Here is a 26,021-nt window from a genome sequence, read left to right on the forward strand (position 1 = left end):
TATACTTGAAAGTGTCATGAAAAGCATGAAAATTATACCAAGCATCATTTATTCTTAGTTGCAAGATTGAAACATTGTAGTATTAAGGTCATCCTTAGAAACATACTGGGTTTGCCGTCCCTCACCATCCTTTACGTGACACCCTTGAGACAAGATAAGTTTTCAGAATTGTAGGATTTTCCGATTTATACGAAATCAATATGGTTCACTTATTACATATTACCTGACAACCGTGGTGGGGTCCAGGATAGCACCTTGTCATAAATGTACAGAAAAACATCTGAATATGCATACTGAGTGGAATCAATAAAGACTATAAAATGCTTCACAGCAGTTCAGGTCTAGTTTTGCTGGCAAATAAATTTACACTAAACTTATAAGAAAGCTTTTGCTTTTCAAACTTTTTGGATTGCCAAAATGCCTAGAAGAGATTGTGGACCTCTCAGATCACGGTACAGTACTTTAGCATCTCATTTGTCTGGCAGTCAGTTCAATATCAACTTTTAGGGACAGAGCCGGGAAAGCAAAAATGGCTTCTGAGCTTCAAAGAAAAATAGCTGTCACTAAGCACCATGTGCTTTAGTCATAAAATCATAAAACTTTTAGAAGTCGAAGGGACCTTTGGAATCATTTAACCTAGCTCTTTCATCCTACAGTTGAGGAAACTGGAGCCTGGAGAAAAGAAATAATTTGTTTGAGGTTGGTTAGCCACACAGAGTCATACTGACATTGAATTATATGTAAAATTAATCTTCATTATTTAACAGTCTGATGTTTTGCTGTTAGTTTTCCCAGAATGTTCCTGTTTCTGAGTGACAGTGAAATAATGGAGAACATAGAGGGCACTCTAGGGGTTGACTTCCCAAGAAGTGGAAACTGATAGCAGGATAGGAAACAGCAGATTTGCAAGGTAGAAAGAACATACCATAACATACCCTGAAGTCAAGACAGCACGACTGACAGATTCATGTCAGGATGACAATACCTGTTGGTTGTTCAGGTGCTCTTCATAAATGAAAATGGTGTTTCTCCATGAACACAAAGTGAAGGGCTACATGGCACTACTTGCCAACTTATTCACCGTGGGTTAGATTTCTTTCTTTCAAAACATCCTCAAATGTTGGGACACCTGGGTGGCTCAATCCGTTAAGTGTCTGCCTTCAGCTCAGGTCATGATCTCAGGGCCCTGGGATCGAGTCCTGCACTGGGCTCCCTGCTCAGCGGGGAGCCTGCTTCTCCCACTCACTCTGCCACTCCCCCTGCTTGTACTCTCTCTCTCTGACAAATAAATAAATAAAAATCTCTAAAAAAAGAAAAAGAAAAAACACCCTCAAATGCCAAAATAGAAAAAGAGAATTGCATTCACTTTTCAACGATATTTCAATTAAATGGAATTTCTTAAGGGAATAGAGACATGAAACAGCACTATTAATGCTATTGATGATTAGAGTTATTTTCAAGAAAACAATCTCCGTGTGTGCAAAAATATAGATGAGACTGTTCTTTTAAAGGATGCCACTAAGACATTAAAATTGTATTTACAAAAGCAAGGATGTATGAAATATATTTTTTAAAGTTCAACAGAAAAATTTTTATTAGTCTGATCTCTTAGAATGCAAATGTCCCCAAGAAAACTGACTCTTAACCTTACCAGTCTTTTTAGTTTAGTGAGATTTCAGCTCTTTTCTCAAATGCAGATTTTGATGGTAAGAAAGTTTGAGAATCTTTAGGTTCAAAGAGGAAGAAATAGAAAGAAATGTGAAACCTGAGAAGGTTTGGGCACTGGAAATAAATCTCTAGTTTTGTAATCTAGCCCACATTAAAGTAGAAACTTCTAGAATTAAGCTCCATTGTTCAGATCTCAGGATTTTATGTTCTTGTTTTGTTGTTGTTCTTTTCTTTCTTTCTTTCTTTTAGATTTCATTTTCATTTATTTATTTGAGAGAAAGAGAGAGAGCACGGGGTGGGGGGGGAGTGGCAGAAGGAGAGGGAGAAGCAGACTCCCCACTGAGCAGGGAGCCCCACATGGGGCTTGATCCCAGGATCCTGAGTTCATGATCTAAGCCGAAGGCAGCCACTTAACTGACTGAGCCACCCAGACACCCCCTGAATGTGTCTTTAGATAGACCCTTTTGGTGGGGGGGCTGGGGGATTTTACATTCTTGTCCAAGAATTTTGAAACCTTATTAATTTGCTTAGACTATTCATATGCAATATGATGTTCCTCAGTTTCTTTTTAAAATAAAGAACCTTGGATCAGATTGAACAGAGATAAAATATTTTTCAATCTCGATCCTTACTTAGAATAAATGTCCAAAGCAAATACTTTTTCTTTATTCTTCATTTTTATAGAAGAAAAAAAGAATAAGTATGATATATTTATGACTTTCTGAATATAAAAGTGACCCATTGTTAAAAAACTGGAGCTAATTACATCATTTCTTTTTGTTTTAGTAATGTTAAAATACTAACAAAAGATCACTGTGGTTGCAATGGTTGGTTCTTGGAAAATAAATTTAAGATTATAGTTAAATAATTGAATTTAAAGCATGTAATAAATTATACCAACTACTTCAACATATGTGGATATTATATAGCTTGTAGGCCAGAGTAAAGTATACTTCAGACATACTATGTGGTAATCACTTAGATTAGGGGTTGGCAAACTACAGACCAAATCTGGCCCACTGCCTGTTTTTATAAATAAAGTTTTATTGGAACACAGCCATACCATTTGTTTACACATTTTCTGTGGCTCCTTTTGTGCTACAACAGTGGAATTGGGTAGTGGTCAGAGAGAGCCTATATGACCCACAGAACCTTAAATATTTGCTATTTGGCCCATTAAGAAAAAGTTGGCTGACCCCAAATTTAGATGATCAATTAGTTATTCTCAGTATACTCCTCTCTGAGAAGTTATGTTGCTTTAAGTCTTTAAAGACCACTAGAATGTCATTTGTACAATATTTTAACAAAATTAGGGGTATCTTTAAAAAGTTAATGTATTTGTCTAAATGCACAATTTAGTCTTATTTAAAAACCTAATTTTTTTATGGTTTTTATTCTTAGAGTTTTGCATTTTTTAGGACAACATTACCAAGAACTGTTTCTGAGACTTCTATGTATGGGACTAGTAGCAAGAAAATATAGGTGCTTTTGATTGTGTTCGGCAACTTCCTACTCTAAATGATTTATATTGGATTTACATCAGTCATTGGCACACCTGGGCTTTTATACATATCTCAAATCCCAACTGCATTGTTTTGACCCCCTGGGTATACTGCTGCTTTCTACCATTAACAGTGCAACACTGTCTATATATAACTCCACCCTTCTGCTCTTTACAAAATAGCCTAAGAACATTCTTTATGAATTACATCCTTTATTGTAAGATGAACCACCTTACACTGCCATTATCTCTCCATGTAGACCATAAATTCTGAGAAGACAGGGACCATACTGATGTCATCTTCCTATATACCAACCTTTAGAATCATTTACTAAACAAAACATATTTTTGTCTAAAAGTGTACTTTTAAAATTTTCCTCCTTTGCCCATGCTTAGCAGGTGAAATATGTATTATAGTAAGGGTGACAATTTAATTTGTCTTCCAAACTGGTATACTTTTGAGAGTGAAAAGAGGGTCTCTTGATTTTATTAGAACATAGACCAGAACTTATCCAAGCAAACTAGGACAAATGGTCACCCTAAAATTTTATAATTTTAAAGTTGCAAAATGTCCTTAACTATACCACACCTGATCACTCTTTTATCATAAAATAGGCATAAAAATGACCTTGATGATGGCAACAAAATGACTAAAAACAAAAACGCTTTAAAAATTGAGAGAATGTTAGTTAACTTTAACTTAGTATATTTTGTGCCTGATAGAAGCAACACAGTGACCGAGCCTCCTGCTTTTGCTCTCCTACTTCCCTAGTATCTTCTCCTTTCAGTCATCAAGAAAAGCAGGAAAAGCAGGTGACTGTCACTACAGACAACTGCCAATTAAAAAAAAAAATGGAGTAAGAAGGGTCTGATCTAGACTTGTGTCAGGATTAGGAAGGAATATCTTGCACAAGCCATCTTGCTTCATTTTTTTTTTAAATCACCATTTCTTAAAGAAAAAACATCAACAAGCATGCATCAATCTTGCAATAAGCTTCACTTATACAGTAAAACTTGAGCACATGTTAAATTATGCAGTTCACTATATTCAGCCAGGACTTTCCAGTCCACCCAAAGTTTCCAGTAAAGTTCTGTTTGACCTTTGTATAAAAGACCACCTTTACTAGGTGACTTATTTTTGCTGCCCTCTTGGGTGGTCGAATGAGGCAGATTTCCGTGTTGAACAACATACAACCTTCTTTTTGCCAACTGAACATTACACTGGGATGTGGCTTGGAGGAACAGTTTCTCAATACTATAAACAACGGCTTTCTTGGAACAGCTTGTTGCTGAAGCATAAAGAGAGGTTACTCTTGGTTTAGCCTTGAGTAGCATATGAATTGGTTAAGGAAGTAAGTGTGGCTGACCCACCAAATTACAGTGGCCATAATATAATTAAGTTCAGTATCCTCCCTGGAGGCTCTGAGAAGTATTATTATGACACCAAACTTAAAGAAAAGGGATTTTTTTAAGAGCCAGGAAATTAGTGAGAAGCAGTCTTTGGGGAAATGTTGCAAGGTTTAAAAAAAATCAGTAGAAAACAGCATAAAAGTTGTTCAAGGAAAAAAACTGGTTAAAATGCAATATTTTGTTATCTATGATTCTGAGTGCGTTAACTGTATCTTTTCCAGAGTAGGATGTCTTGGGATTAAAGATGCTACTGGAGTTAGATTGGGGGCGGGGGGGAAATGGCGGATTAAAGATGTTCTCAAATATTGAAAACAAAGTAAAAATAGGAAATGTTCTTAAATTATTGGGAAGACATTTGCTCTCTGCATATCCAAATTAAATTGTACTTAAAAATAAAATTTCTGATAACAACTTAGACCAGTAAGTTATAGACTTCATATAGACTATTAAAAGGTTATTAAAGATGTAAACGACTCTGAGTGGAAAGAAGGGGACAAAGGAATGAGACTGTAGAGCTATTTACTGGCTTGTCATAAGGCCACAGCATTCTCGGCAAAGCAGCTCCCAATAGACTTTATTCTGGTCTCAACAGTCACAGGGACAAAAACTTTCTCACAATATGTATGAAAGCATAAACACTGAAAAGAAAGATGCTTAGCCTGGATTTCCTTCCAAATCATTGTCTTTCAAGGCATTACTCTTTATTTCTCAGGCTCCATGACTTCTTGGCTTAAAATAAACGATCAAGTCTTCAGGGCAAAGGTGATTTATTCTTTGGTAATATACCGTGACTTTGTCATTCTATGTGATTGTGATATTTAGCCAGTCCCCGTATCATTCATTGGTTACAAACGAATACTATAGCAGGTCATTCTACTTATGTCTCCTTCAATATCCTAATAATATTCTCTTCATGTGTCCCGCCTTGTGACATTGCAATAAACATTGCTTTCATAAAGGTAGAGTGCTTTGGGGTAGAGGAGGACAGCTACTCAGTGTAAAAGATGACCCCTCAGATGACGCTGGCCGAACAGAAAGGGGCTAAAGAGAGTCTCTGGCAAATTCATCTTTTATACAGCCAGTCTTCTACATACCTTTGGTTTAGAGAAGGCGATGCACCTTTGTGAAGTCCACTACATTTCGGAGATGTTGCAAAATATGCTTCCATTTAATCCTTGCAATAGTCCTGTAATCTGGGCATTATTATCCTATTTTATAGATAAGAAAACTCATTTTTAGAAAAGTTAAGTAATCTTCTGAAAGATATATATCTTGTAACTGGCAGAACTAGGATTCAAATTCATGCTGTCTGACTTGAGTACTTGTGCAAAATTCATCCAATAACTATCTAAAATCCAGTCTATGAACATTTGAAAAAAATTTTGTTTCCAGAATCAGCACTGATGCCCAATGGGGCTGTCTTCTATGAGCGTTACATAATAAACTAATAGAAAGTTACACTCATCAAGTTCCTTATCCAGGCAGCCTGTTTTTAAGTAGGAGTCAACCTTGGACTAACTTGTTGAAGCAGAAAAGGTAGCTACGTTTGATTTGGCCTTGAGCAATATAAATGGTAAAGGAAGCTAAGTGTGGCTTGCTAGAAGAGCCCCAGTTTGATGCTGGTTGACAGAGGGCCCTTCTGTAGTGTTAATGATAGATTCTTTTTGAAGTTGTAAGCAGCCAACAGGTGAAAATGTTCATGCAGGTCTTAGGGAAAAGTTTCACCTGTGGTGAGATAAGCCTTCCCCTATCCTGGGTGAGTGGGAAGTTTGATTTTTCTGCCAAAATAAATTGAGAGTCTAAATATTAGAACTTGTGGGGAAGGGTTATGCCCTTCTAATGTATTTGAAAAAACGTGAGTTTCTTTTGTTCTTTTTTTTTTCTAAGTCCATTTTATACTCCAAAAGGCACATGTCACGGGGAGGGTGTTAAATGTCAAAGAGACTATGTAAAGTGGTAGAAATTCATTAACTCTGCCTGATGAAACACCTGTAGAATGGGAAGTGAGGAAATGCATCATTCAAGAAGTTATATGCAAGAATGGAAGGGCTGAGAATTCATTCTCAGACACACAAAACTTCTCAACTCTCCTGTGTCTCCCATTCTGTGCAAGATGTAATTCCTCGGAAATTGAATGTGGGTAAAGGGCATAGACGTTTTATGGGTTTAAAGTGGGGGAGCATCAAAAATTCTAACTGAAAATGTCGTTGGAGCACTCATTTCTCCAAACAGTTTGGTGTGTTATTAATGTCATCTAGGGCCCATGCCATACCAGTAGGCAGATAACATTTAGGAGCTGGTTTTAGATACTGAAATCATTTCAGTGATAGATAAATACCTTCCAAAGAGTTTAGGTTGCAAAAATGAAAATGTCTTTTCCTAATATGCCAGATCAGGTCATACAGTTGTCTTGGGCCGTAGTGTTTAAGCTACACCGGCACATATGCAATTTGAAAAGATAGTTTGACTTCAGAACGCTTTTATTAATGTATTTTATTTCACCCAGAAGGTGTTCTTTATAACAAACAGGAAACCTCACTAAATATAACCCAAAGTTTAAGCAATGGAAAGGCACATAGATGATGTCGTACATTATAAATATTTTTTGTACTTGCTAGTTTATTTCTAAGGAAATTATGAGCATGACATCATAATAATGACTGACTTTTATTAGTGTTTGTGCTCTGAAGCTCTAGACAAGTAGTTATAAGGAAAAACAAATTGTCTAGTGTTACTCCCTAATACTTTCTTTGCCTTATGTTTTCTAGTGACAGTAATCCTAGGAAGTGATTCTAGGACTACTATATTATCATTAGTTGTCTTTTACCCATTTATCCCAAAAAACAACATGGTAGTAAAGCACAAATTTGTTAAAACTTGTAATGGGAAATAATTACTTTTATTTTTGTCTGAACCACTGCTTCACTTAGTCTACAACTGGAAAAACAATTTTAGACCAGTATTTTATAGCCTATTACTTGTCGCTATCAGAGAAAGGTTTTTCACAACTATTGTATATGTTAGCAATATGCTCCTTTTTTCTACTAATACCAAGCGGAAGTCATACCTTTTCTAGAGAAGAAGATTAGGGCTGTCTTGTTATGGGTCTTGTGTTCCCTGTTAAATACTTTGGACTAATTCTTTAGGTGGTGAGAGTCAGAAGGCTTTGTTACTGTTTTAAGGAGGCAAAGTAAAATGATCGGATTTTTTTTTCACAAACCTGTGTGAAAGAAGTGGGGGAAGGCTGTTCTAATCATCTGACACAGACGATAGAAACAAAAAATTTCCATAGCCAAAGAAAAAAAAATGAGTCGTCCTTTACCTGTCTGTGCTTTTCTTAACTCCAGTTTGATTTTTATCAGAAAATAACTTGGTTCAAAGGAAACTTAGCTTTAACCAGCACAATGGACAGATGCCAAGGTTACTCCAGCATTGATAAGGGCAGTTCTGGCTCAGGCCATTTCCTGCTTCTAGACTGTTCTGAAATGACGTGTGGTGTTATAAAAAAGAATATTCACTGACATTTGAGAGTTCTCTAGACAATCTCACGTGTATCTGTGGTAGTCTGCTGTTTATCACACGATGGAAAGATTGCCAGTTTTCCAATAAAAGAGATAACTTACCTTATCATTATAGTGATAAAAAAAATGTGGGCTTCCGGATACCTGGATTTCTAATATTCACATCAACATGGCCTTACGTTTTGGTTATAAGAAAAAAGTCCTTAAGAAGTTTTATATCATGCATATTAATTTTGATAAGTAATTTCACATTTCAAGTCACTGATTCCCACAATCCAGGCTTATAGGTGGAGCATAAAAGACAATATATTTTGTGTCTGGAAATATTTTAAAAAGAGAAGAACAAAATAGTTTGTTAATATTGCCGATATTTGTGTCCATAATTTGGCTGATGAACTGCTGTTTCTAGAATTTTACTTTTTTTAACTGTATGATGATTCTTGAAGTATCTATATAGTTTTTGTTAATGTGTTTATGTTTATATTTTCTTTTTAAATATTCAAACATCATGTATTAATACAAACATAAGTATCTTTATTGACATAACTGAATGAGCCTGTGTAAATTTAGATTTCATATATAAGAAGGCCTTTATAAATTGGTTCCCTTATTTGATTTCAAATGATTACAAATATGCAGTAAGACAAGCAGCTTTACTGCAAATGCCACACATGAGAAAAATCAAGTGTTATCATCAGAGCCCTCTCGAGGCCCTCACCCCTAAAGTCACTTGTCACACACACTATCCAATGAGGGAAAAAAAGTCAAACATTTTATCTCACTGCAGCTTTCCATCGAAATGGAAAAAACTAGTTTTCCCTATTGAAATGAAAAAAATTATAAGTGCTTAGGAGGAATAATTGAATTATCCTTTTTAGTTTTTAAAGATTTTATTTATGTATGTGAGAGAGAGAGAGCAGTGGGAAGAGCAGAGGGAGAGGGACAAGCAGACTCCACGCCGAGCACCCAGCCTGACGTGGGGCTCGATTCCAGGACCCTGAGATCGGGACCCGAGCTGAAACCAAGAGTCGGACGCTTAACTGACTGAGCCACCCAGGCGCCCTGTCCTTTCTTTTGAAGGGGACCTTTTACTTTTCAAGAGTGGCATCTTAGTTTGGGTTTAGAGCTCTGGCAGAATAATCGGTGAATGAATGAGTGATGATTCGTCCCTGGTAATAATCTCAAACTCCCAATTCTCCCTTCCATTTAAGGATAGTATTCCTGTTGCCTTCTGTCAGGTACCTGAACTGCAAGCCCACCTCTCTGCCGTCTAGTGCAAGGAGGAAAGGGAGCTATTAGCGCGCATCTAATACACACCAGCTGAGTTCTAGTAATGGTGAACTTTTATTTTGTGTATTTGTCATTAAAAAAGAAGTCTTGTGGAGGAGAAGCTATAATTCATTTACAGTAGAAAAACCCCTGAAGCTCAAGGGTGTTCTATTACTTTCCCAGAGTCAAACAGCCTGTAAGTGACAAGGCAAGGACTCAAGTCCAGCTCTCATAGTGAAGAACCCACATTTGTCCCGCTCCATTCACGTGTGCCCTCAGATACCTAACCCTCTCACGGTCAGGAGCAAATACGGGAGAGTCTCTCCACTCTTGTGCTCTTCCCTCACATTTCTCTTTTCCCAAAGAATTATACTCAATAAAAGTTTCTCTCTGGGAGATGCTATTTTTCTTTCCTCGGACTTTTCTCTCATCTCCTCCTCTGCCCCCCTGAAGTCTCGGCTTGAATGTACATCTTCACAGAGGTCTTCCCTGACCCCCCTCGTCTAAATTAGGTTCCCTGGATATGCTCTCCCCTGACACCCTATTCTTTTAGAGCCCTTTTCCCCAACATTTAATTATGTATTTATTTGAGGGCTTACTTGTTGAAAGTCTCTTTCGCCAACTAGAATACAATAGCCATGGTCATGGCATAGTAACAGTGGCTCACTTTTACTGAGTACCAACAGCGTGGGGGGCCCAATCTACCCTCTCTCCCTTAATTACCTCCAGACAACCCAGGAGACAGGAAATGTGCCTGTTTTGAAGGTGATTAAACTGAGACACAGAGGGGCTAAGTCAAGAAGCTAACAAGTGAAGGAGCCAAGTTCCAAACCCAGGCAATCTGAACCCCTGAGCCCATGCTCTTCAACACAAATGAATAGGAGTTCGGTGCAACCATGCCACAGAAGCAAGTGGCTTACCCTATTTACCCCTGATGACTGAGCGGAGTGCTGGGAATCTGAGAGCAAGGGCTGTGCCATCAGGTCAGCGAGGATAAATGGTTAATGACATTACAAGTGTTACAGAGAGTGGGTGCTGCCTGTCAGGAAAGTGGAACCTTTATAAACACTTCATTTGATTTAGAACCAGGAATTCTTCTCTGCATGGTGATTCTGTGCATTAAAATGGGAAGCATTCGCATGTCACCAGTTTTGTCCAAATGGTTGCATAGACCTTATGGTTGAATTATAGACCTTAGAAAACTCTAGTCTGTCTTTCTCTTCGGCTCTTCCCTCAGTCAACTAAGAACACAGTCTCACGCAATTTGAGTATCAGAAGTTTCCCCAGATTCTGGCTTTTGGCCCCAAATTACATTATCCCTAGATATTTAAAGAAAATGTGTCATTAAGAATTGTAGGGAATAGAGCTTCCTGTGCATTGAAAATTGTCCTACTGTGACACTTCCATGGAAAAGGTGAACAGCCAGACATTGTCCTCTTTAAAATTAATCCTCATGTACTTGAGGCAAGGTATGTGTTCTCAGATTTGTTTTCTTTTTTGAACTTAAGAAATCCAAGTCTTCCTTTAGTCTTCCTTCGTGATTTTATAATTAGTTTCCTGTCTTTAATGTGGACTTCAGATTTTTCAGATACCTGAAAAACCACATAATATATGGTTCCCATACGTATTCTGGAATAGATACTATGGAATAGTATCATACTTTCCTGATTACACGAAACTGCAAAAATCTATGTTTTAAAATGTTACCTAATTTAACATCAAGGATACATTTTTCAGAAATATGTATCAATTGTTTTTATTCAGAATTAGTATAAATATGTGATATGTCAAATACCAAAAAGAGTTGCTGAATTTGGATATCTGACACATAGCAAAAGTTTGTTTTCTCAATGTTGATTTGTAGCTATTGATATTTTGGAATAGGAGTGGTTTTTCAATGTAAAAATGTTTTAATTGATCATTTTTAGTCTTGTAGTGTTGCCAAAATCCTGCGTTTTATCATTTTGCAAGATAGTGATTAATGAAAGTATCAAAGATTCAAAGAATTTGATTTTACTGTTTTGATAAATTGCAAGTTTAAATGACATGTAAATCACGTAAATACAAACCCTACTCAGAAAATAATTTTTAAAGTACCATAATTTTTATATGACCTTGAAGTTGCAGTAATCTATTGCATAACTTTTCAAGAGAAGTCACATAGAGGAAACCTCATATTTTCTTAAATTTATTAGTGCTTCTTGGTGGTCTAAATTTTGGGGGGGGGTTTCAAGGTTTCTTTAAAGCAATAATCTTAATTGTTTAATGTTTGTTCTCATATAAGCCAATTTGAGTTCTTAGAGTAACAATAGGAAATATTTAATGGCAAAAGCAATGAAACATGGCTAAGAAACTCAAGTATCCTAGTGTTATATTTCGATATAATGATGTGAAGATAATGCTTTTAGCTGCATGACCACCATATTAGCCACACATCATAAACGACAAATTTGATAAAAGGATGAGGTCAAATTCATTAAAAACAATTTTGTACCCTTTGCTGTAGTTAAGCATTTATTTTTAATATTGTGATTTTCTTTCATTAAAAGGACCCTGAATCTTCTGTTTTCTGAGGACAAAAAAGACTTCCCAAGCCACAGAGGTATAGACCAGATGAAACTATCAAGGGACCATGCTTTATGTTTTTATGTTTTAATGTTTTTTTATAGTTCTAGGTTTAATGTTTATTTATTTTTTATTTATTTTTTAATTTTATTTATTTATTTGACAGAGAGAGACACAGCAAGAGAGGGAACACAGCAGGGGGAGTGGGAGAGGGAGAAGCAGACTTCCCACAGAGCAGGGAGCCCGACCCGGGACTCGATCCCTAGACCCTGGGATCACGACCTGAGCCGAAGGCAGACACTTAATGACTGAGCCACACAGGTGCCCCTAGGTTTAATGTTTAAAACAAAATGGTCAGACTCTATGCCTCAAAGGTGTTAGCTTTAAGGATGGTAAAAAAATTATATTAGTCCATTTTATTTCATTTGTTTTCCAGTTAAAGATTTAATATTCCTAATAATTCCATAAAAATTTACTTATTCCATAAGAATAAAAATAATTCATATAAACATAAGAACCATTAACTTTCTTAAGACCTTTATTAATAAACTATGAAAAAATATTTTTCTTTATTATAGACCAAGTCATTCTAAGAGACATATTTCCAAGCTGCAAGACAATAGAAGGATATCTTCTTTTTCCTACTCATTAAGTAAAATTAATTGGGGGGCTTTGTGGAAATTACTAACAAGTTTTGCCCAACATTCATCAATTTAACAATTTCTTAAAATTAATATACTTTAAGAATGATCCTATGAAGGAAATCCTTGAGAGAGTATAAGATGGAAAAAATGGAACTCCCCAAACATAAATATTTCCTTTATTCTTTGGGTATATGTATATATTTTTTGAATGGATGTGCATTGTCTCATACACTTTTTGAATAATCTTAAATTCTTCCTTAGTTTATAATTGGATATCCAAGTTTGAATCTAAATTCAGTATCTTTTATTCATATAAATGTGTTATACTACTCAATGTTGCTCTGAGGTCATTGTCACAGCTGTTTGTCAATATCAAGAAGGCATATGTTTTTATCATAAATCTTGGAAGTGTGTTTTCAGATAGAGTTTGTTTTTGGTGGGGGGGGAAGATCATTGTGATCTGCATCAGCATCATTAGAGAACACTCAAACGTTGGGGTTGATTTCTAAAAAAATTATTTTGTGTTTAACCTTAGAGTATATGAACACTATATGTATTTGTTTAACTAAAAAAAAAAGATAATATTCCTGCAGTGGTGAAGAATGTATGTTTTGATTCAAAGATAAAATCTGATTACCTCCAGTCTTTCAAATCATTTATTAATAAGCCATTGGTAATAGATACCATCTAAATCTTCTGAAGAGATGTGGAATGATCTTTATCAAAGCTATGTGGTGAGCCTGGTCTAAATATAAGTATAAATATGCCTTTCTGTGCCTGTAATTTTCTGAAGTCTAAAAGTTCTTTGAATGATAGGCAGCGAGATAATACTTGCTGTACATCATTTAAATGTATTTCTCATCTGATTAAAATGTAGGACTACACATTCTGTATTTCAGAATAACATTCCCTTCCAAAATCTTACTATTTGACAGGTCAGTTGAATTTGAGGATGGCTCTTACCTCTCTATCCATTATAATAGTTATCTTTTATTCAAATAGCATGTTGCAATTTACAAAGTGATTTTACATTCTTTGATTATCTAAACAAGCTTATGAGAGGGAGGAAAGATACTGAGAAGTTTTCACTTGCCCCATTAAATAACCAAGTAAACCCCTCAAAAGGATTCCTGAGTGTTCTGCCCTATTCTTGGGTGGCATATTAGTTTTTATGTATGTTTCACTTAAAAATCCAGTAAGAAAAATAATAATAATAATAATAATAATAAATAAAGTAAATACAAATCCTGTAAGAAATACCTCCTCCCTCATGTTTAAATAATGACTTATTTAATGATTTTAAACCCCTGCTTAACTCACAAAAATATTTGGGTGTTTCACATTGAAAGGGACAGGTAAACCAAAATTTTAAAGCAGGAGAAGAAAGGAAGGAGCACAATAATAAGGGAGGGAAAGAATAAAAGAGGTTTGAAGGAGAATAGAAGTATTCTACAGTGGTGGTCATGGGCTTGCAAGAGCTAATTGTGTTGTCTCTTCAGATACCAGTCAGTGACATCAACTTGCCGGTTTGAAATTGGCCACAGTGAGAGTACTTACACCATGGAAATATACACAATTCAGGATTTTTTTTTTACAGATAGTGTATCAGCATATTGCCCTAAAACTAATTTAACCTTTGTGTTAAAATAACTTGAGCTATAACCTTCATTTTATTCCCTCATAAAGTTTTGGAAATTTAAGTAAGACTGTTTCAGTAATGTCTCAAGCTATCAACAATGGATACTGATGAGGAAATACAATCTATCCATTGTTTGTTCATTTCTTCATTTAGGAGCTAGTTGGTGGGGCAGTATCACATAATTGTTTACATTATTTGTACTCCAATCACAGACAATGTCACATAATTGTTTACATTATTTGTCCTCCAATCACAGACAATCTCTGTTTTGCCACTTCTGGTTGTACATTTTGGGCAAGTTACTCAAATCCTCTATGTCTCTGTGTCCTTATCCAGAACATAAAGACAATGACAAAATCATATTAAACTCTAGAGTTGTTATAAAATTTAAGCAAGATAATGCTTGTAAATTACTTAGAAAGGTCTCTGGCCCATAGGAAGAATTCATTATGTTACCTTTTATAACAAGGCTTCCAATGTGGATAAGGTCTTTCCTAAGACACCAAAAGACCAAAGATCCCTGCCTTCAAGAAGCTTGCAGTCTAGTGGAAAATTGGTCTAGTTCCTATTTTACACATCTGACATTTTGCTGCGTCTAACAAGGTAGCTGCCCAATATTTTATCCATTTACAGTTCAGTCTAGAAATGTGTACTTTTTCAAATCTAAGGTCCAATAAGTATTAAACCGCTAGGTTGTAATAGCAAAGTTTAGTGGAGCTACAAAACTTTTTTGCTTATCATTTTTATTCACTTTTAATTGCCATGAGTATTCTTGTAGATTTTGTCAAACTCTTGTTAATTTATTTTCATGTAGCATAAACACACAGCATCAAAGCTTTGCTTTCTCTAAATGCTTCTCTATAAATTTAAAAAATATAAAAAAAATCTCTATAAATTTTCCTTCTTCAAAAAAGTATTTAGGGCCAGGATTTTGCTTTTGAGAATTGATATTTTTGTAGTTTTATTATTTTGTTATTTCAAATAGATGTCTCACACAGTTTAATTCTATTGAGGCTTTTTTTTTTTCTTTTAGAGAAGATGTCTTGGAGAACTGAACTTTGGAATACCACAGATATTATTATCCTTTGACACATATTGAGACAAATAGTCCCTAGTATTCAAGCCATTCCCTGGTATCATACTGGATTCCTTGGGCAGCATCTATTACAGGTTCTTTGGCAGCTCTGCCTGGACAAGATAAAAGGTCCAAGTCAATCCACTATCTAATAAGCCATACTGTGTTGATATCACAGTTCAAATGGGTAAAAAGCTTAGGGGAAAAGAGAAAGATGAAATTTCATTCCACCTGTTAAACATAAAGTTTATATAAAATAAATGATATAATACACACATAAAATATTCTGGCCATAATACTTTTTAAGTACATAATTGAGTATGTTCATACGTTTTTTCCCCCCATAGGTGTGAGATATCAAAAGAACATTAGTATTTGGAATAAGAAGCAGCTGGGAAGCTGGATTTCTAGAAAAGAACCACTTTTAGTATCTTTCTTCTGTGTAGGTTTTAACTTAAACGCAGCATGACTGACTTATTTAGTTTATGTTTGAAAAGAGTGGGGAAGAGAATTGTTGAGGAAAGCTGGTGGTCTAGCGGTTTCTATCCAGAATAGCTCCCATTTGTTCTTTTTAAGTCTGTTTTCGCATTCACTTCAGAAGATAAAATGTACAGTCCTAAACACAGATTTGACACGAACCAGTTGCTACATAACAGAAATCATAGACTTCATGAGAAACTTCCGAAAAACTGAATTGCTGGGTGTCCTCCAGCAGCTCTCCAACTTCATTTGAAGCAGGTCAGATTTCTTTGTCAGGGGAGTGTGGTAGAGGTGAGCTTGGGTCCTGCAAGCATTTGAAAATTGTATTTACTTCTTGGAGAACTAGAACAGTGGGTGAATACAATGAAGCCAGAATGAGGCCTTGAAGAGACAAGACAGTACCTTGAAGAGCATTCAGTTATCAGGAAACCAAGAGAATAATTGGAGTAAGTTAAAAACATATCTAAAAGAAAAGCCAAATCTGGAAAAAAAGGGGACATTTTATTTTTTTTTAAAGATTTTGTTTATTTATTTGACAGAGAGACACTGCGAGAGAGGGAACACAAGCAGGGGGAGTGGGAGAGGGAGAAGCAGGCTTCCCGCTGAGCAGGGAGCCTGATGTGGGGCTCGATCCCAGGACCCTGGGATCATGACCTGAGCCGAAGGCAGACATTTAACGACTGAGCCACCCAGGCGCCCCGATAGGAGACATCTTAAAGAAAAGAAGAAAACTATTGCTATTATAATAGGTCCTGAGTATATTGTGGCTGGTTTCATTCTCAGAGAATAAAGGTTAAAAAAGCCAAAGAATGAATAATAAAATGACACAAGATATTTTATAAAAATGTTAATCTCCAAGTAAGATTTATATGACAGGAAGACTACCAAGTTTTTCCCAAGTACTCTTTAACTTCAACTTCTTCAACAGAGTTGATTATGATCTCCTTCTCTCCGGCAAGGAGGATGGGCTAATGAACCTCTCAGATTTTCTCTGGAGTGTTTTCTGACACCAAATGAGAGCTTTTTTTTCCCCACACCAACCAATTCATCACCAACTGGGTGTCCAACAATTTCAGTTCTGAGGCTTACTATCCAGAGTTAGCCCAGACACCACCGATTAAGGGCTCAGTCCCACAAGACTGCCTTCAATTCCAGGACCAGTTGCAAATAGGGTGCCTAGGCTGTCCACATTTCTGCCCAGCTGACTACAAATTCAGGGATTCCCATAAGCCTCCCCTCAGGCGTACTAACTCACAGAACTCAGGAAATTGCTTTACTTACTATTACTGGTTTATTATGAAGTCTACAACTCAGGAACAGCCCAATGGAATTGATGCATCGGGCAAGGTATAGTGCTTCATGCCACCCTCCCAGCACCTCATTATGTTAACCAACCCGGAGGCTATCTAAACCCTGTTGCTTAGGGCTTTTATGGAGGCCTTATTATGTATGACTGATTAAATCATTAGATGTGATTGGTTAAATCATGTGTGCTGGTGATTGAATTCAACTTTCAGTCTCTCTTCACTCCCTGGAGGTTGTCGGGGTGGGGACTGAAAGTTCCAATCTGCTAATCACATTTTTGGTTCCTCTGGCTACCAGCCCTCATACTGAAGCTATCCAGGGGCTCACCAAGAGTCACTTCATTAGCATAGACTCAGGTAAGGTTGGCAGGGGTTTATTGTGATTAACAAAAACACACCTGCCACTCAGGAAATTCCAATGGTTTTAGGAGCTCTGGGCCAGGAACCCAGGACCAAGACCAAATATATTTTTCATTATACCACAGAACCAAATCATGCAGCCCCTCCTATAAGCTAACGCAGGATCCTCAGGGAACTGACTCCTTCTGAGTCCAAGTTACACTTTTGAAACTACCAAAAGCATTGTTTCTCATCTTTTCCAGGAGTTATGAAGAAATTAATACTCTACAGCATGTTTCAAAACTTATGAACAAAACAAAACAATACAGTTCTAGTGAGCTTGAAATCCTCTAGTTTGTAGAAATGGTTTGTCTACATTTAATTTTACGTTCTTTGCATCCTGTGATAAACACAGCAGTTTTGCTTGTGATTGAGTTCATATGTGTCCACATGCTACCTGATGGTCTTCTCCCTCTCCTCTTCCTCCTCAATTCTGAAAGGTGTTCTTACTTCATTTTAGAGGGTGGTGGCTGTTCTTTCATTACTGACAGCTAAGAGAGGGTGCTTGCTGTGACAAAGCTTCCGTTAAGTATCTCTGTGAATTTATAGATGAACTTAACTTGTCTCTTTCAGGATGCTCCCAGTAGGGCATGGCCAAGATGGCTCAGGTCATAAGTACTTTGGATCCTTTTAAAAAACAGATTAAAATATCCATGTCGTAGGCAGAATAATGCCCCTCTCCAAAAGATGTCTTCATCCTAATCCCTGGAATGTGTTACTTTACATGGCAAAGGGAATTAAGGTTGCAATGGAATTGAATTGCTAGATCGCACATAGGGAGATTATTCTGGTTTATCTGGGTGGGCTCAGCGGCATCACAAATTCTTAAAAGTGGAGGAGGGAGCAGAGGAGGCCTGAGTGCTGCCATAGGAGGAGGATTCATCCCTGTTTCAGGCTTTGAAGTTGGAGGGAAGAGAACAAAACCAAGAAATGCCACATGGTTTCTAGAAGCTGGAAAGGAAGAGGAAATGGATTACCCCCTAGAGCCTCCAGAAAGAAACACAGCCCTGCCAGCACATTTATTTTTAGCCCAGGGAGACCCATGTTGGATGCTAACCTACAGATTTTAAGATAATAGATTTGTGTTGTTTCAAGACACTAAGTGGTAATTTTTTTACTTCAGCAATGGAAAATGAATACATCTGGTATTGTCTCTGAACTAACAATTCTCAAACAAACCTAGTTCTCATTTTGGAATAACAAAAGTTTGCAGTCTGAGAGAAGCAAAGGTTTTTGCATGAGGAGGAGCCTACATTGGTTTCCAAGTTCTCTTGTTCCTTTCCTGGGGTGTAGGAACAGAAAATGTAGATATGCAAGTAACAGTTAATAAGGAAGACCTGCCTCTTAATAAAAGTATCTATTTTATAGAGAATTTTAAAAATACCACCACTCTATTCTTATGTTAATTCTCAGAAACTCCTTAATTATTAAGAGAACACCAATTCTACTAGAGGTCCTCATTCATACCTGTGTCATATGCATAAAATAAATTGGAAGATGGTCTTATTGTTTGTAGAAACTCTACTTAATATTCTTCACATAATTTAGATTTCACAAAACGAAGCTTTTTTCTTTTCCTCACCAAGTTTTAGAGTGGAGAGACCTTGGGTGCTAATATACTAATTAGCCTGTCCAAAGTTACCCAGAATATGTATTTACTCCCTTTAATACTTGTTTCTTGGGCCATGCACATTTCTAATAGTGTAGCAATGTTTAACTCTCCCCCTCCCCTGCACCCAAAACTCAGCATCAGGAAGTATGGTGAGAATGAAACAACTAAAAACTTACTTTGTTATCTGACTTTGTGTGTATACTATTAGCTTCTGAAGGACAGAGACTGGTTCTTCTTAATTGTCTTGTCTTATCCCTGGTGCCAAGTACAATGCCTAACACATAGTAGGTATTTGATAAATATTTGTTGAATGAATGTCAAATACAAACTTTTTTTACAAAGACTATATATAACAAGGTATATATTGAACTTAGCACTGCTTTATTTAGTTTAATTTACATTTCATTGCTTTCTCGATACCATAAGGCCATTCTGTAGACTACCAAACTTGGAGCTAGTCATTTGCCAAAGGGTCACTAAGAAAAACTATGCAGAAATGAGAAATGGTGCTTTTAGTTCAGTGCTGCCCAGTCTTGTTTCCTAAAATATTTAAGTCGGCATTCCCTGAAAAAGAGTAAGGCAAATTTTAAAGATAGAAATCAGAAAAAATTGACTTTAACCACATTGAAAGTATGAAGGGAATGATTTCCTTACAAATCATAATGAAAGATCATGCCCACAATTTCTCTTAAAAAAATCATTATATATATATTTATTTATGTTATATATTATATATTATATAATCATTTTATCATTACCTCTCTTTTTCTTTTTTTTAAGATTTTTAAATTTATTTATTTGTCAGAGAGAGAGAGAGAACACGACAGGCAGAGGGAGAAGCAGGCTTCCCTCTGAGCAAGGAGCCCAATGAGCCCAATGTGGGACTCGATCCCAGGACCCTGGGATCTTGACCTGGGCCGAAGGCAGACGCTCAACCGACTGAGCCACCCAGGTGTTCCTACTTCTCTTTTTCTAATAGATACTTCCATTTTCTTCAAAGAAGAGGAATATTCTTGGTCAATTGGTTAGAACTTTGATATGTTCATTAGGGAAGAGTTTGTCCCAAAACTATAGGACTGGATCTGATCTTGTACTCACATTAAAATCATCAATACTCTCTCTTTGGGGTATTTATCTCTTTTCTGTTGACCCTGTGAAATTGCTCCTGAAAGCTGAATGATAACTAGAATGGCGGTTAATTACTTATTTAAAGTCTCTAGGAGGGTTTTATGATTTACTCTGAAACATGGTCAATTTAAAGTATACAGGGACATTATTTTCAAATCATTCAACTGCCTGATTTTGAAAAATCAGTTGTGCTTGGTGTGACGCTGCCCAGAAGTTGATGCAGGTGGAGAAAACTGAGCAAAGGGGAGGGAAGGGTCCTATGGTAGGTAGCCTATGATGCTTGGATAAGGTTTCAGTCAGTGAACTTTAAAAAAAAAAAAGTATTAGCCCCAAACTGAGAGAACCTAAAGTGTTATTTGTAAATTACTTGCCCATTTCTAGCACTGATGTACGTTCCCAGAAGCACAATCTCTGCACATCAAGCATTCAGTATTAATAAGTACAATTACATCAATATATAATCAATTATAACTATACAATTATATCAATATATCAATAATAATGAAGGAACAATGAATCATAGAACACTACGTCAAAAACTAATGATGTAATGTATGGTGATTAACATAACATAATAAAAAAGTGTTTAAAAAAATAATGAAGTACAGACTATAATAAGAATGTTTTGATAAATCGCTGCTTTTCACATGAGTCAGGATAAGCATTTTGGACATTGGTTAATGTTTCCAAAAGTATAATGTTAGAAGTCAATGTCTTTTTGAAAGGAATGGCTCCCTGGACCATGACTCTTCCATTCGCCATTCTATCGTCTTTCTCCCTTTTCAGCCAGCTTGACTGAACTCATCACTAGAGGTTCATTCTCCCCAGATGCTCACTAGAAACAATTTGATAATTTGACATTTCTGGAAGGAGTGCGTGATTTTCATCCCATAAAGCTACACATAATTGAGGGGAAAGGATGGGGAGGAAGAAGAAGAGTCAGTAACATTAGCACAAGGACTTTCCTCTGAGCCACGAGAACTGGTCTGCTCGCCTGCCCTGCCTCCTGGCACAAATGTCAGGGTCTCAGACTGGACAGTTTCCTGGTGGAGACTGTAGTTGAAGCAACCAGAGAACCTAATGGTGTTTCTGGCATAGTAGCCTCTAGCAGACCCCGCTCCAAAATTTAAACCTTTAATGGCCAACCAACCTATTTCTCCATATAGATCTTGAAAAATGGACCATACCTCAAACATAGGTTTGCATTTGAGAGGTAAATCACGGCTTGTCAGTCGCATACTTTAAATAGACAACGTAACTCTGAAGGCCAATTCAAGCTAAATGTGAGCCTATACAGATGCTTTAATCTCCTGACAGTTTAGGTATAGTCCCCCTTCACAGTCTCTGAACATTAGGAGTCATGTTACACTACATAGTTTACAAAGCTAATTTTGAGAGACACTCTAGCATCTTTACATAATACATGAAATTTTACATCAATATAGTTATGAAAGTATTTCTCTGAAATAACTTAAGAGTCATGAGTCATGTTTCTAAGCCAACCAAATCACTACTTTGCACCAGGAAGTTGACTTTAAAAATACGAAATCATATGTAATAATTAAACAAATGGAAATCCTACAATCCTACAACCTACAACGTCTCATTCTGTTTCCGTATTTGGCACTTCAACAAATGCAGTGATGCCCCCAAATTCATTCATGCAATAGGTGAATCTCTGAAGTAACAATTGTCTTCTGTCACTTATGGATTTGTTTAAATCTCTTTCCCCATCTTTCTACGGTGCATGAATTCTACATTCCTAATTCCTGAAAAGCAGTTAGCACGGTTTTAAGCCATGCTGCTCTCCAACTCAAATTGTATTTCAGATGATTTGATTAAAAACTACAAAAGAACTACTTTCAGCAAAAGCTTCTTATAGTGGAACACAAATATTTGTGAAGTGGGCATAAAGTGCTTACCCTGCACTCACAGCTTTAAAGTGAAATACACTCGGAAGAGGAATTAATCACAAACTAAATCCCACCCCTCGGCTTTTTTATCCATCCGTCAAAGCGGTTTAAATGTGCTTTTCTACAACCAGTCCTTAGTTATGCATCCCAGCTTTCAATGTATCCTAAGAAGAGATATTTGTTTAATGAAAATACTAAAAAACAGCAACATCCAATCAATATTAAAATCATTATAAGATAAACTGAAAAAGAGACTCATTTTCATTAATCATAGTCATTAGATCCTAGAGCCATACCCTTCAAGAAGATTGTTCTCATTGAAATTCATACTAAGCATATTGTGACATGTAGATGAAGAGGTTGACTTTTCTGACACTTGAATAATGTTTTGGTAGTGCTGGGATATTTACATCCACTTTAGTATTTACACGCTCTTAAAGTTTGGATGTCTCCACTTTGGATGGCATATATCTGAAGCAGTTTTTCTCTAGGCCAAGAGCTAAATCAAGCAAAGTTGACTTTAAGTGAGCTTTTATGCCTAAAATGTTAAACTCTTCAATCCATGTAGAATCCAAACCACACACAGCTCTTTGCTTTGGTAGTAACACAAGCTCTTCTGGGGGAGAAGAACATGAGGGTGCTTCCATTACTGAGCGTGACCTTGTGAAGAAGTCGCAGTGTTGGAGATCATTTCCCTCCTGTAAGACTCCTAAGGGGTCGCTTCCAGCTGTTCGCCACAGGAGACGTGGTGTGTGATGCAATCACGTGGGTAAAGGTGATGTACTAGGAGGAGTTGCTTCATACAGTTTCCATGTCACATTTTTCACCAGTTTGGATAACTCCTCAGACTACAGAGAAAGCGCTCACTAGCTTACTAGACTTTGAACTTTAAAACTCTGATCTAGATAATTTCAGATACTTTAATTTCATTATAGAAATCCCTAGACTACTTGTGGGATAAAACAAATGTTCAGACCATATTGAGTTTCATCAAGCTGAATTAGCAGAAAATAAAGATAAAATGCCTTTCTATTTAAGAACATGATGATGTTTTAATTGTTACAGCATTTGGCATGCCTAACATATACAATTCTTGACATTCATATAATAACAAAGAAAGTTGTTTAGGATCTTTCTTTTATTTCCTAGTGTTCCCTTTCCTCTCTAGTATTTCTCCCACCCCCATGCCAGCCCTGGTTTTTAGCTCTGCTCCCATTTCTCCATCCATCTATAAAGAAAAGCTCTATGCTGTGAAAGATACATGTAAAAATACCTCATTCCTATGTAGATAGGCCAAGGCTGCTTATTACCTAGTTATGATGAACAGACCACCATCGTTGTGACAACTGATGTAGATGCCTCCAGGGTAAAACAAAGGTTTACATATTACACAAGCAATTTAACTGTTTTCTAAACATATTGCCAAGACAGTGGGAGTTGGCAGCCCACACTGTGTTTTAGGTTTGGGAGACTTGGATTAGAAGTGACTGCTGATTATGAACCTTTTTATTTGTCTTCTATGAACTACAAGCAACCTAGTAACCCGGCAAAGAATTCTTCGTAGCACTTAAACTTGTCTTCCTAGCTTCCCGAGATTGCATACACAAATCACTTGACAAAAGTGGTGTAAGGGTCTTGTGCATAGATAACCACACAAGACAATTGTCTTGTTCTAACTCTTAAAGAGTTCTGTAAAGTGAAATGTTTTATAATCCTTTTTTGTGCAGTAGTCAAGGAAGAAAAGAAAAGAGTTTGGGCAAAGATTATCCAGAAGAAAGAGAGAGACTCTTTTGGGGTTCCCGTTGAAACACAATAAAGAACATAATTAACTTCACAATTCTTTGTGTTTTTCATTTGACTGCAGGGAGGAGATGAAAGAGGTCTGCTAAGCCTTGCATTCCATCCCAATTACAAGAAAAATGGAAAGCTCTATGTGTCTTATACCACCAACCAAGAACGGTGGGCTATCGGGCCTCATGACCACATTCTTCGAGTTGTGGAATACACAGTATCCAGGTATCACTAAAATGCCCTGAAGCATAAATATTTTTCAGTCTTATTTTCTCATTATCTCTTCCTAATTATTTTAGAAGTTAAGGTGACAGTAATTAAACCACAATCTCCTTCTTGCTGAAAACCACATATGTGTCCTTAAGGAGAACTGAGAGAAATGGTAGCTTTGGCACTTTTCCTCAGTTCTCTTTCAGCTTACATGCCTCTTCTGAAACATAGAAAATAATGTCATCTATCGGGAATTTTTATTAGATCCATTTTAAGCATATGTTTCCTTATTTACACGCTGTCTCTCCCCTATTTGTGTACGGTTTACTTTCTGGTGGGTTCACCTTACATCTTTAACAATTATAATATTGCTTCCTCCCCACGATGTAGAAAAAATCCCCATCAAGTTGATTTGAGAACAGCCAGAGTATTTCTTGAAGTCGCAGAACTCCACAGAAAGCATCTAGGAGGGCAACTGCTCTTTGGTCCCGAGGGCTTTTTATACGTCATTCTTGGTGATGGGATGATCACACTGGATGATATGGAAGAAATGGATGGTTTAAGGTAAAAAAGAAAGAAAGAAAGAAAAAGAAAGAAAGAAGGAAGGAAGGAAGAAAAAGAAAAAGAAAGAGAGAGAGAGAGAGAGAGAGAAAGAAAGAAAGAAAGAATGTTTGAAGTGTCAGCCAGCCGCGGGGGTGGGGGTGGGGGTGTGTCAGAGCCGGTGAGTTAAGAATTGTCTTTGGGAAAAAAAAAAAAAAACTGTCTTTGAATTATGTCGCCTTGGTTAAATATTTAACTTTTATAAGATGAAGAGGAATTTAGCCATACGATGATGGTATTTTTGGAAGTCGCTGTACCCAGATGTTCTAAAGTGCATTAGTGCCGCGTGGGTTGCGGGATACACAGGCTGGGAAAGGCACAGCTCCCTCCGCACGCTCGAGCGCGTGCATCCGAACGCGGCCACACTGCAGGCCGGACTCAGAGTCCTGCGGCGCTTCTGCGGGAGCATAAAGTGCATGGATTGGCAAAACATAAAGAGCAGTTGCAAAATGTGGCACGCCCTTGATGCTGCCGTCCTCGGCCACTATCGAGCTGCATCGCGGTGCTGCCGCTTGTCTGAAGCCAACCTACCCCTGGTTGCATTTCCCACGATTCGGAATTTGTAACTTTAAATAATTTTGTCTCAAATGAGGGAATGATTCTTTGGACCGTAGGGCAACCTCCTTATATTTGGTTTAGGTGAAATACATAACAAAAGCAGAAACACTGAACCTTGTCCTCCAATATCTCAGTGATTTCACAGGTTCGGTGCTCCGGCTGGACGTGGACACGGATATGTGCAACGTGCCTTATTCCATACCACGGAGCAACCCGCACTTCAACAGCACCAACCAGCCCCCGGAAGTGTTTGCCCACGGCCTGCATGATCCAGGCAGGTGAGAACACGATCTGTCCTCGTGCCTCTGCTGTAAAGCCAGGCCGGGATTGGGGACCTGGGAAAAGAAAGAGGGGTCCAGGCACAGAGGTCGTGCCAAGGTTGCGCCCCCAGAATCACACCAGCTCATTATCTGAGCACTCTTTCTTCTATTAATGTGTGAAGCAGATTGAGAAGGCAGGTTAGACATATGGAAAAGGACAGATTCATGGAGAAAAATTGCCTTAAGGTTCTGGAGTGTTATTAGATAAATGCTGTTGGGCAGGTGTAATGATTAAGACTTCAGTTGTTCAAATTTAGAGAGATAATAAACCTTCTAGATTTTCTCCTTAAGCCCTCCAAAATGAAAATTTCCATACACATTTATTTTTTTATTTTCATTTTTTTAAAGATTTATTTATTTGAGAGAGAGAAGAGAGGAGGGGCTGAGGGTGAGGGAGAGTCTTAAGCAGATTTT

At 37.1% G+C, this 26,021-nt stretch overlaps 1 protein-coding gene across 4 annotated transcripts in view; it reads left to right on the forward strand.

Moving 5' to 3' along the window:
* HHIP (hedgehog interacting protein) overlaps window positions 1-26,021 on the forward strand; it is a 94,785-nt gene that overhangs the window by 32,480 nt on the left and 36,284 nt on the right. For 3 of the 4 annotated variants that reach the window (XM_073892301.1, XM_073892300.1, XM_025873995.2), the window contains exons 5-7: window positions 23,993-24,144; window positions 24,520-24,693; window positions 25,422-25,565. In XM_073892301.1, the coding sequence (XP_073748402.1) occupies window positions 23,993-24,144; window positions 24,520-24,693; window positions 25,422-25,565 (470 nt within the window). The remainder of the gene's footprint in view (window positions 1-23,992; window positions 24,145-24,519; window positions 24,694-25,421; window positions 25,566-26,021) is intronic. The other variant, XM_073892302.1, reaches the window with a different exon arrangement.

Source organism: Callorhinus ursinus, unplaced genomic scaffold, assembly GCF_003265705.2.
Source record: "Callorhinus ursinus isolate GAN/ISIS: 27379988/994484 unplaced genomic scaffold, GSC_fseal_2.0 scaffold4, whole genome shotgun sequence".
NCBI classification, from domain to species: Eukaryota; Metazoa; Chordata; class Mammalia; order Carnivora; family Otariidae; genus Callorhinus; species Callorhinus ursinus.